Source organism: Gopherus flavomarginatus, chromosome 1 (assembly GCF_025201925.1).
Source record: "Gopherus flavomarginatus isolate rGopFla2 chromosome 1, rGopFla2.mat.asm, whole genome shotgun sequence".
NCBI classification, from domain to species: Eukaryota; Metazoa; Chordata; order Testudines; family Testudinidae; genus Gopherus; species Gopherus flavomarginatus.
In genome coordinates, this window is record NC_066617.1 from 352921499 (window position 1) to 352934150 (window position 12652).

Below are 12652 nucleotides of genomic sequence, written 5' to 3' on the forward strand. Positions count from 1 at the left end.
AAAGTAATGCAACTGACAGCTCTAGCGAGGTCAAAATATAAAGCTGTGTATCCTCAGCCTACTGAATACATTCCAACCCATGTCTCCTAACATGCCCTAACAACAGCCCTGACAACAGCCTCATGCACTCATTAAGTAAGAGGAGTGATAAGATGGAGCCCTGCAGAACCCTACATCGTTAATTAATGATTATATCGTTGAATGTTTTGGATCAACAAATGAAAGGCAGGTATGAGGTGGAAAATATTATACTGTTCACCTGATAGGAGCTATAGCTAAAATCTGGCTCTCTTGAAAAATGACTCTATAAAAAAGGAACTGTGGGGTTCCATGGTTATAATAAGAGTCTTTGTCATTTCCATAGGAAGTGTGTTCAATTTACCTACAAAAATGTGGGATTAAGGAGCTCTGACAACTCAGGCTCAACGCAGGCCGATGGCCTCAAGGAGAAGAATCTGGATTGTGAAGCACTCCCTGTTAATCCTTTACAAAGTGCTTTGTGCACTGCCTCTGCCACACCCAATGGTTCCAAGCAGTGTTGCTGTGTATAGTGGCCAGCACAAAGTTTCTGAGTCTAAACTCTGGCAAGCATCTGTGTTGCTTCAGCAGCAGGGAAAGGCTTAGACATGCAGGGGTAATCTCTTTCTTGAGCTCAATAGATTCCATAGCCAAGAGCAAAGGAAATGTAGAACTGTATAATAGTTGAGGACATTAGTAGACTAATATCTTCAACTATTATACTGTTCAACTATCATCTTTTTCTATATAATGGTAATTTCAAAGGGCATCCTTTTCACCGACAAGCATTGTACATCTGCCGTACTCTGCCTGAAATTGAGAAATAACTGAAGAATATTACATATGTCATATTAAATGTCAGACACTAAGGAAGATGCTTAATGCTTTTGAGTTCACAGAATACCCTGAGAAAGAAGCATAGTGATGGGATCAATTAGATGTTTTTTCAGTTATACTTTCCCAGGCTATCGCCATATTGTCCAATTGTCAGAGCCCTCTCAAATGCTCGAGGGAAGGCTGGGGTACTAGTTGATAGTACTAGATGCAGATAGTTCTTCTGAACTCTGGTGAAATGTTGTGAACTGTAAAATGTCTTAACTGAATTTAACAGTTGTTTGATCTTTCCTCTGAGTGGATACAAAATTTAGCTAAATTATATTTATGGAACTTTTATTGGAACAAAATGTCACATAAGCCAGGATGGGAAGAGATTCATAAGAACTCACTCAAACAAAGGGCAGTTTAAACTTAAGTATCTAGAGCAGAATCTGTCTCTAAACTGCTCTTTGTAAGACCCTAGCACCCACATTGGCTTTAATTTATTTTAAAAATTGAATTAATTTTGTAATTCAAATCATTTTTTCATAAGCAAACTCCCCAGGCCAAAATAGTTGAGGTAACTGTTAAAGAATCGTATATGTCAAGGGGAATAGTAACTGAGGAATCCTTTTTCTGCAGCACCCTGTTTAGAATTAGCCATGTCTCTGTGGGTCTTATTTATGTTGCTTCCATAACTGTGCTATCTGTCAAATCTAATCAGTCAAATGGTATCAATCAAATGATCTTGTGTTAATTTACCTGTGTTCCTTTCCTAAGTTAAGTGGAATTTGATGAACTAGAAGCCCATCTTAGAAGAATACATCACACTAGCATTGACAACTTAATTGATGTATGACTGATATAACTATGCCTTTCAGAAAGAGCAAGTGAATATAGAATGATTAAATTCTGTAAGCTTAGAGTGATTTTGCAGAGGACAGCTCTTGAGTATATTCTTAGCAATGCTTTGGGAGCTGGGTACAGGAGCATTACCTCATCGCTGGTCCAAAGGGGATTAACTCCATCTCAGTTTCCTTTTTCCCTTCTGCATCTACTCCTGGGGAGGGCTATGAGGGTGGCTGCTTTTGAGACAGATGAGGGAGAATGCCTGTGGGAAACTAGGCTGTACAACCTGAGCTGGATTGGACCCTGACCTTGGAATGTTTATTACTTTTTGATTGTTAGTTTATTTCACTGTCAGGTTCAGTTTCACAGGTTCAAAATGGAGGCATAACTCCTCCTCCTATGCAGATCAAGCAGTATAACAGCCAATGAAACACTCTCAATTTGGTAACATTAGGCTCTGCGTCTCTCCACTCCACTCTCCTTAGTCTTACTCTCTGCCCTTTAAGTCAGAAAAACATGAGCTCGGAGGAAGAGATGGAACAAGAAATGCACTGCTTACCACGACAGTCTTTGCCCTACACTAACAGGTTCCCTATGCTGTACCTGTGATTCGGGGCCTTAATGGTAAATTAACAGGGCAACACTTATGTTTCCAGAACTCACTGTCTGGGTTTCTTATCAGCAAGTGATTTATTTGCTGAAAAATGAAGCTTCAAATGACCCAAAACTATTCACAAATTTGACATGAATAGTTTAAGCTAGTGGTTTTCAACCTGTGGTCTGCAGACCTATGGGAGTCCACAGACTATGTCTAAGATTTCCAAAGGGGTCTACACCTCCACGCAAAATTTTTTAGGGGTCCACAAAGGAAAAAAGGTTAAAAACCACTGTTTTAAGCTATTCACAAAATGGCTGCAACCAAACTGGAAAATCAGTTGTTTGCTCAGCTCTAGTTTATGTGGATACAGTGGAAATATGAAGACAGATGCCTGGAATTAAGTGGCAGGCGTCAACTTTTATTAAACTTTTGTACGGAGAGGGCTCTCCCCAGCCATCACCCATACCCTCCTGTACCAGTCATTTAATTGATCTGACCTCAGACCATGAAAGCCACAAGATCTCACCCCATCACATGAGCCCAAGGCCCAACACCAAAACCCCAGGTCTTTTGCCTCTGGGACTATTAATTTTATTCTGTTAACTGCACTGGAAACAGGCCACAAGTTGCACCAAATAAACAACTCCACCCTAGTACCTTAGTACCTAGTACCTCCACTGTGGCTTGAAGGTGCTGCGAGGAAGGCAAAAAACTCCCTGGTCCTCTGCCAATTGGTCCCTGGGAGAAAATAATTCCTTCTTGACCTCCTAAAAAGATGATTGGCTAGATCCGCGGCATCTGTCAGGCCAAGTTCCCAGTTTGGGTGGTAGGGTGGGCTTCTGGAATGGAGCCGAAATAGATTCCACATAGCCGTGTGCTGGGTTAAAATGCTGGCAGCTGGGTAATGCTGGCCAATCAGCACCCCTCTCACCCTGCTGACCAATGGTGTCAGAGACTCCCAATGGGAGGAGCTACCAATTACCCTTGCTTCTGTCTCCCTCCCTTGCTATTGAGACTGTCCCCCTTTCACTGCTGGCCCCATCAAGTTCCTCACCCATTGATGGGTGTGGCATTTCTGAGCCTAACTAAGATAGCTGCTCCTGATTGCTTCAACCCAGAGAGGTTTCCATCTATGACTCTGAAACTCTTGCTAGGCTTTATTTCCACATGCCAACCCCCATCCCAGTCACTGTTCATTGCAATGAGGTACAGCAGCATGCAATACTCCCCCCATGAGGAAGCAGACGACCTATATCCCCTATCACCACCCTTATTTTCTGTATTATATAGGGACAAGCTATTTATTACATTAAAATGTCTATAATTAATAAAGCAACATTAAGCAACCGATACGAATGCTCCCAGTGTTCCCAAGGGTTATAAGGAATCCCAAGTATAAACACTGTGTATTTTTGCTAATACACTGACAGACTTAAAACACGTATCCAAACACTGCATTCGTGCAACATATAATACAAAATAAATGTAAATGCGGGCTTAACTAAAACTAGAAGTTGTATTAAAATTATTAGTTGCTTTTAATGAAAGCATTTACTCTGCACACTCGAATTATTTACATATTGGAAATGTTCTAGGTTAAAGGGTTAGCTGTCTGATGTCAGTTCTGTAAACAGTTTTTGGAATATTATCAATTAAACTTACATTTGCCAGGATATTGCCAGCTAAGCTCTTATAAGGTTGTCATGAAGGTTTTCCTTTAGACAGAAATTGACTTACATGGTTATCAATTTAGACCACAAAAAAACAAAAAAGATGTGAGTGATATCAAATTTACAGACTGTCACTTGCTCATGCTGCACAATCTCTGTATATTATTTTGTCCTGTCACTTCTGCCCGGATATCTTTCTCCAGACTTGCAGCTGTTGTTTTCTCTGACAGTTGCTTTTACAGATCATTACTGCTAACTCAGTTTGGTCCACAATTGGTTTTAAACCCCAAGCCACTATGCAACCCCTACTGTCCCTTTCCTCCCCATCAAAAAAGTGATGGCATAAACATTGACTTTGAATTGCTTGGCTTTCATACAAATATTGTCGCTACCTTGGCTTTCTTGAAATTAATCATTGCCAGAAGAAAGACAGGACACTAGAAATTAGATTTAACTGGGCTGCAACTGTATTAAGCTGCTCTTCTGGGAATTATCTGGCAATAACTTGTCGGGCACAGATCATCCTTCCTTCCATAACCCATACCACATGGAGGTGGGCACTGCCTTCAGCTCCACCACTCTCTGTCACCCAGGGTCGGGGGCTGCTTTTAGCTTGCCACCTTTTGCACCATTAACCTGGTTCTAGCACATTACAGGGTCCCCACTGTCCTCCCCTCGTGTGGGTTGGGCAGAGGGGGTTATTTCCTTGCCAGACATTAGGAGTCCCAGTTCCATTCTCCACCTTCTCTAGGACATGTCTTCTCCTACTCCGAGTCCAGCTGCAGTTTATCAGGGAACTGGACCTCCTATTGAATGAGTAATTGTGCTAGGCACCTGTCAAGTTGTGCAGAGAATAAATGCCCACAAGGATGAGAGAAACAAGGGGGAGCCAATCTTTGAAGTGACCAATGGTTTTCTTTCTCATCCCGACCCTCAGAAAGTGTCCCCACCTCTGAGGTTGAGGGGGATGTGGGAGAGTCTACATTTAAATACAATGTGTTAAACTAAAAAATGAAATTAAAGTCTTTTTGAAAGGTTATGAAAGCAGTCGAAAACAATGTATTTTAAAAATCTTGTTCAGTATATTCCAGTAATTTAAAACAACTGTCTTAATTAACAACTTATGTGAATTTTTACAGTAGTCAAACTATCTTAAACATCCCAATCACTTGATGATTACCTGTTCTGTTCATTCCTTCTGGGGCACCTAGCATTAGCTGCTGTCAGTTGACGGGATACTGGGCTAGATGGACCTTTGGTCTGACACAGTATGGCCATTCTTATGTCCCCAAAACTTTGATATATAAAATGTCTGCTGGGGAAATAAAAAAATAAAGCAACAGAAATACATTAAGTTCACTTCACTAACCTAAAAGTTGTTGCCAGTATTTTCTTTCTTCATTTTATCATCCCCTTTGTCTCTTCTTCCGTATTTAGATTAATATATTTTAATGGAGCAGAGGTCATTAGATTATCTAATTTGGACCATTATATCACAGGTGACCTATACTGGGTAGTCTAGTCATTTTGTGCCATTTTCTTTCTCTTCTTTCCTTACTTGTCTGTATTTTCTTTTGGATGGTTGTTACTTCTTGTCTCTCTTTCTGCTCTTCCATAATCATTCATCGTCAAGGCTGGCTCTTGGCTTTGTGTGTCCCAAAGGCAGCCTTAGTATACATAGTACTGTGCTGTGCAGTCTTATAGGCAGCTTTGCACTGGTTTCATAGGTTATGCAACTCTGCCTTTGAAAATGAATGGGAGATGCATACATTCCCGCAACACCTTGTAAACGTACTGGTGACATCTTACTGATCCGGCAATATGCTGCACTTCCTCAGCTCCTGTGGATTTGAGGGATGAGTGATTTAGTAAGAACCTGCACAGGATTAGTCTCTCAATCATAGAGTAATAGAGTTAAGGCCAGGAGGGACCCCTACATCATATAGGTCACTGCAGGCCACCAACACCATCCAGCATCCTCACACTAAACCCACCAACTAAAATTAGAGCAAAATATTACACCAACAATGGAGGAAAACAAAGGACATACTATATAATATCACACACTCAGTGGATTTGATCTGCTGCGAAGGTAGGTGATAAGTGTCTACTGAAAATGGCACGTACACAGTCCTGCTCCTATGCTGAGACATAATAAAGTCTGTGGGCCTCCTTGTGGATGCAGTCGCAGGAACAGGGTCATGTTCACTAATTTCACTTTGTGCAGTAAAGATGGAAGAAAAGTTTTTGAGGCATATCTTTTTTCAATTTACAAATTATGTCTAAATCATAAAGAAGTAACTATGAATTCTAATACTTCTTAAACAGCTACCTTAAGAATAGGAAAATGACCTTGTTCCACAGTACACACATCACATCTGCAATATAGATGGACAACAGTTTTTTTATCAGCTTTCTCTCAGGCTACTGACCAAAAAAGCAAACAATTCAAAACAGAGAAGACAGTCATTTCATTTGTGTTATGGTAGTGCCTAAAGGCCGCTTTGTGCTAGGCATGGTACTGACACATGGAGACGGACCTTGCTTTAATAAGCTTACAGTTTAGGATCACCAAGGGGTGAAGAGAGAAAACAGAGGTTCCCAAGGTCATACAGAAGACCTCAGTGGCAGGATTTAGAATAGAGGTCTCGTAACTCTCAGTTTGCTGTCCTATCAACTTGATTGCTTTGCCTGCCATCCTCATTCTGGAATAATATTTTAGAAAATGTTATTGCATTGTCATAAAAAATGTATACCTGTAACAGGTCAGGGCGTAGGCAGTCTTACTCAGTGGTCACAGCTGGACTATGGGTCACATGTAAGGGACGGTAGTTGGCGAGCAGAGGTTGGAAGACTCGCTAGAGCCAGGGTCATATCAGGCTGGGGTCCAAGACCAGAGATCACAGGTAGTACTGCTGGAATCAGGAAATAAGAGTCAGGGTCACAGCCAGACCCTGGAGATTCAAGGTTAGAGGTAGTATCAGGCTGGAGTCAGGAGGCCAGAGTCAAGGTCAGAGTCAGTCTAGGATCAGAGATGAAGTGAGCTCTGGAGTTGCAGCAGGCCCGAAGTCTGTGTAGTTGCTCCAGGGTTAAATAGAGTGCTTGGCCAATCAAAGGGCTGCAGGGTACTGTCATTCTGGGTCTCTTGGATGGTACTTCCTGCTTTGCCTTCTTGCCACAGTGCCCCTCATGGCACCGTGGGAACATCAGCTGTCCCTGGCTGTGCAGACCTGGGTTTTAGTCCCAGATCCTTTTGTCACCAGGTGTTGGATTTTTTTCACCCAGTGTGTAATAAGTAAGTCATCAAAGGAGGCAGTAGCCCAAGTGTAGCTGTTTTGCGGCAAAGTACTAAGAGTTTTTGCCGCTGAAGTTTTCTTAATGAGGACATCCTTTTGTCCCCTTCATTGTGTCTCCCTGGTGATAAAGAAATGATTGAAGACTAAGCAAATCATATATTTTTTCCCAGAATTGTTCTCATTGTTGTCTTAACAGTAGCACATAAATACAAAGAGTATTCAGAAATTAGATAAAACTTTATTTTAATTGTCCCACCATTCTAAATGAATTTTACATGTATTTTTAACAAATGTCATAATTAATTCATTTAAAGTTCATTGGATTTCAGATATTATTCCAGAGGTTTCTCTTTATACTTTATCATTTTGCAAGTCTCCATTAATTAGCCTATTCCATTATCTGACAGCACGTTTCTCTAAAGATACTATGAGAGGAAACTCATAATTTCATTGTCAACAGATTTAATTCATTATAAAACTTCATCTCTGCTGTCATGTAGATAACAAAGCCTTTTGGTGTTAACTGTAACATCAGTAAGTTTTATTGCGCAAGCAATAAAGCTGGTGAAAATCATAAACTGCCAAGTTACTGGGAGCAAATCTTTTTCGACTGCATCTCTCCAGACGAAGTTCCAGGCATCACTAAAATGTTTGTTTCTATAACCAATGAATATAATACATTTTGAAAATAAAATTAGTGATATAAAAATCAGAGATAATAGCATTTATTTCCTTTGTTGCAGCAATACTTACGCTTGGGTTGTCTCCAAATCTCACCTTATGAGCAAGTGTCAGTAACGGCTTACTTGTTCAGCTGGGAGTTCTCATTAGAGACATATGACTCTAAGAAAAAGCAAACAATTGTTATGAATTGTTTGGGGAGTCTATAATAGATTTTTATGAAAATAAGACACCACAGACAGATATTGCCATGCACTTTTGCAAAATGGGAGATAAAATTTTAGTACTAATGAGAGCAGTGATATCTGTATGTGTAGCTGTAATAGTAGGGAGAATATAGGTAAAGGGTCAAGCCTGGGGATTCTGAAGTCTGTTTATTTTCCCTTCCTGTTCTATGTATTTTTCTGCAGTTTGCATTATCATTTCCTAATCATATTACAATACACTATTGACATCACTCCAGAGCTTGGAGATCTTTTGTGTGATTCTTCATCTAGGAATTTTACAGGTTACTAAACAGAAGTTACATGTACGTAAAGGTATATCAGTCTAATCTTTCATGCACCCATAACCCATAATAGCTGAGTGCTAATAATTATGCAAAGCAGAATTAAATCTAAAGGACTGCATTCTCCATCTGTCTCTACCTAAATTATTCTGTGCTTTTCACTGTGGTGATTCAACAACTTGTACATTCTACAAGGGATCTCTCCTTCTCTCTGCCTATCCCTGGCATTATGCTGTTTATAGGGACAACAAGAATATTGAGAGTTTTATTTCTCTGTGTGTGTGTGTACAATGAGAAACACAACGGTTTTGAAGAGATAAAACACCATGATTCACAGCATAATCCAAACTGTACTCATAGTCAGGAAAAGCACTTTCCGTGATGGAAGTTTATCCTATGCCTAGCATAGGGTTTGTTGCACTTTCTAGCACTGGCCACGGTCAGAGACAAGATACTGGTTTAGATGGACCACTGGTCATCTTCTTAGCATATGCATGACAACGTGCCACAGGAGGCACATGGCCAGGATTCATCACCAAATTTGATCTGGTGGTTGGTTCATTACCTTCCCCAGGTCGGGACAGATACTGATGGGGAGTGCAATGTGAATGCTGGCCCATGCTACTGGTTTTGATTCAATATGGCAGTATGTTCTTAACCCACATCTGTGACTGATCTCCATGGAAATATTGGCAGAGCAATGTAAAAATTCACGTACCCTACAAGTTTCCTTGTATACTATTTGCTATTAGTAAATATTATAATAACTTTCCAACGGGGAAAATACATATTGCCCTTGCATTCCTTAATAGTATGTTTGGTATTGCTAATGAGTATTCCTCCCCTTTCTTTTCCAGGTCTGGGCTTCAGTATTGCAGGAGGGGTGGGAAACCAACACATTGCTGGAGACAACAGCATTTATGTTACTAAGATTATTGATGGAGGAGCAGCACAAAAAGATGGAAGGTTGCAAGTTGGAGACAGACTTCTCATGGTGAGAATAAGAAACTGGAACTATATTTGAAGTGGTGGACATATGTTTCAAATGGGGATTTTTGCAGTGGAGATGTGGTAGTGGTTCAATCTGATTGAATGATTAACTGCAAGTAATACTGTTAATTTTTTATATTTTTCTTTGACTGTCTATGTTTGAGGCTGAAGTTGTATTGGAAAACCCAACTTGTCTTTATGAAGATGAGCCAAAGAGTCTCATTAGTTTGGTATACTTTGCTGTGAGTTAAAAGATTATGAATCCACTGCTGTTATAGTAAATGTTTTTCTCCGTATGTTTGGTTACTTGCTAATGCCAGGTCAGATGTTCTAGAGAAGTTTAGAACAAGGTTTAAGGTTAAAGTAAAAAATCCCTTCATTGCCCTGGGACCAGTCCTACTTTTTAAAATGACAGAAGTTAGCAAAGGAAAAGAGCTGGTAGATCATCCAGTCCACCTCCCTGTCAGTGAAATCAGATAATTTTATATAGCTATAACCTCATCAACATTAGGGGGTCTACTAATGCAAATATTTCAGTAAAAAGCACACCCCTCACCAAAATAGTGATACTGGTACAAAATCTATGTATAGACCAGGCTTAAGAGCTAAGACCAAAGTATCCTTCAGGGGAAACCCTAAGAACTCCAAGCTTGGGGAGAATACTTAAGTTGAGGTTTAATTTTTAGTTTTGTGTTCAAACTTAACAAAAGAGCTACCTCCTACACCCAGGAAGGATATAAGTTTGGACCATACTCAATATTTTGTTGCCCCTCAGCCTGAGGGTTAGTCAATATTTGGGGCCATGATGGGTTGTTTGCATTAGGAGGAGTAATTGACTGTACAAGTCAGGTATTTCTGTGGTGCAATCCTGTTTACTTACTAAGTATATACACAAAGTCCTGTTTCATAGAATCATAGAACAGGAAGGGACCTCGAGAGGTCCTCTAGTCGAGTCCCCTGCACTCATGCCAGGACTAAGTATTATTTAAACCATCCCTGACAGGTGTTTGTCTAATCTAGGGGTAGGCAACCTATGGCACGCGTGCCGTAGGTGGCGCACGAGCTGATTTTCAGTGGCACTCACACTGCCCAGGTCCTGGCCATCGGTCCGGGGGGGCCCTGCATTTTAATCAAATTTTAAAATGAAGCTTCTTAAACATTTTAAAAACCTTATTTAATTTACATACAACAATACTTTAGTTATATATTATACACTTATAGAAAGAGACCTTCTAAAAATGTTAAAATGTTTTACTGACACGCGAAATCTTAAATTAGAGTGAATAAATGAAGACTCAGCACATCACTTCTGAAAGGTTGCCGATCCCTGGTCTAACCTGTTTATAAAAATCTCCGACTATAGAGATTCTACAACCTCTCTAGGCAATTTATTCCAGTGCTTAACCACCCTGCTTAACCACCAGCGTAACAATACTCACTATGTTTTTTACTTTTGCCTTTCTCATTATCCAGACCACCCATACTAAGATGCACCATCCCCATACATCCTTCCTATTCCTAATTTAAGATTTTCACTTGTAAGGGCTATCTCAAGTTGTCATTTAAAAATAATCCCTATTAAAACCAATATGGAGTTTGTGTTAGAATCAGATTATGCCATCCATTTTTAAGTGTTGCATTATATGTGCATATATGGCCTCATGTCTGTCAGTTCAATTTCTTTATTTCCTTGTTCTTCTCTGAGGGCAGGTCTACACTTAAAATGCTGCATCAGCGCAGCTGCACTGCTGTGGTGCTTAAGTAAGAAGCTGTTATGCCAATGTGAGAGCTTCTTCCATTGCCATAGTTAATCCACCTCCCCAAGAGGCAATAGCTATGTTGACAGGAAAAGCTCTCCCATTGACATAGCACTGTCTACATGGAGGGTTAGGTTGTTGTAACTACGTCGCTCAGAGGGGTGGATTTTTCACACCCCTGAGTGTTGTCATTATACTGAGGTACACCTGTAGTGTACACCTCACCTAAAGCACCAACTCTTGAAATACTTGCAACCAGCCAAGCTCCCCTCTGTTTCAAACCCTAGTCCCTTAGGCTCATAGCCACTGATAAACTAAGCAAAGTAAAGTGAAAGGGAATAAAAGAGAATGAAATGCCATTTAAACACAACCAAACACTCCTCTCTACATGCAGTGAGCACCAGCTGTAGTACAATTAACCAAACAGTTAATGGGATACTACAGAGGCAATTAACCCAAACAAACTTACTTACTTAAAACTAATTTTAAGACTTCTGCACAAAAAACCCATCTTTCTCTTTGTAGAGCTCTTTAAATCATGTTGAGCTTTAAAAAGGACATGCACATTCATCGGTTGCAATAGGCCAGTTAAATCCAACAGTTCACAGATGTTCACAGGAAAATGCTCAAGATTTCACTTCAACAAATTCCGCTTCCTGGAGAAAATAACCTGAAAATTATTTACACAAAGACAGATGTAACCACTAGGATCAGAATCATCCCCCTGTATCTTCATAAGTACAACCCTATCAAGTCTCAATAAACCTAAGTCAATAGATGAAAAAAAACCAATTTCCCTTAAAAAGGGAAAGAGAAATAAAACAAGTATATTCCTCTGGGACTCTTATTTTGCATCCACTTACTCTTTTATGACTTTCCTGATGGTGATTTTCTAGGAGGGACAAAAACTTTTTCTATAGCTAGTGCTGAGTGCCTCACATTTTTCAAGATGAACCCGGAAATTTCCAAATTAAACAGCCCCCATGATTACATTTGAAAGAATGAGGTTGTGCAGAAGGACTGTTGCAATGGTTGTTAAATGTAAAGTGGAATTTCTTCCTACATATCCCCTGTGCAACTTTATCTAAGTATTTATGTCTCCCATCACTGTTGTCGTCTTTGATTAGGCTTGTAGGCTTCCTTTATTCCCTTCCCTGTTTACCATTTTCTTTCATCTTCTGTCATTGCATCTGTGGTTTGAGCCTGTTATCTTGTTCCATTGTTCCTTCTTTCATCATCCACTTTCAGCCTTTCTGGTTTCTTTGTGTAACCTGAGCCCTAATGGGTAGCTTAAGCCCTCTCCCTGTTGCCTGCTGCTTGAAGAGGCTTCTGCGCTATCACCCCAGGGGTATGGGCACATGATACTGCCACCCAAGGGGGACTCCTCCTACTGCATGGAATACAATGTGTGCTGTCCTTTGGGAAAATGTTTACTACCAAATAATACACTAGAAGTGTAGTCCAATATA

General features: G+C 40.2%; 1 protein-coding gene across 13 annotated transcripts in view; it reads left to right on the plus strand.

The window, feature by feature from the left end:
* The window catches only part of DLG2 (discs large MAGUK scaffold protein 2), a 1579821-nt gene that overhangs the window by 1153417 nt on the left and 413752 nt on the right, over window positions 1–12652 (plus strand). For all 13 annotated transcript variants that reach the window (XM_050940648.1, XM_050940534.1, XM_050940523.1 and 10 more), the window contains one exon: window positions 9294–9430. In XM_050940648.1, the coding sequence (XP_050796605.1) occupies window positions 9294–9430 (137 nt within the window). The remainder of the gene's footprint in view (window positions 1–9293; window positions 9431–12652) is intronic.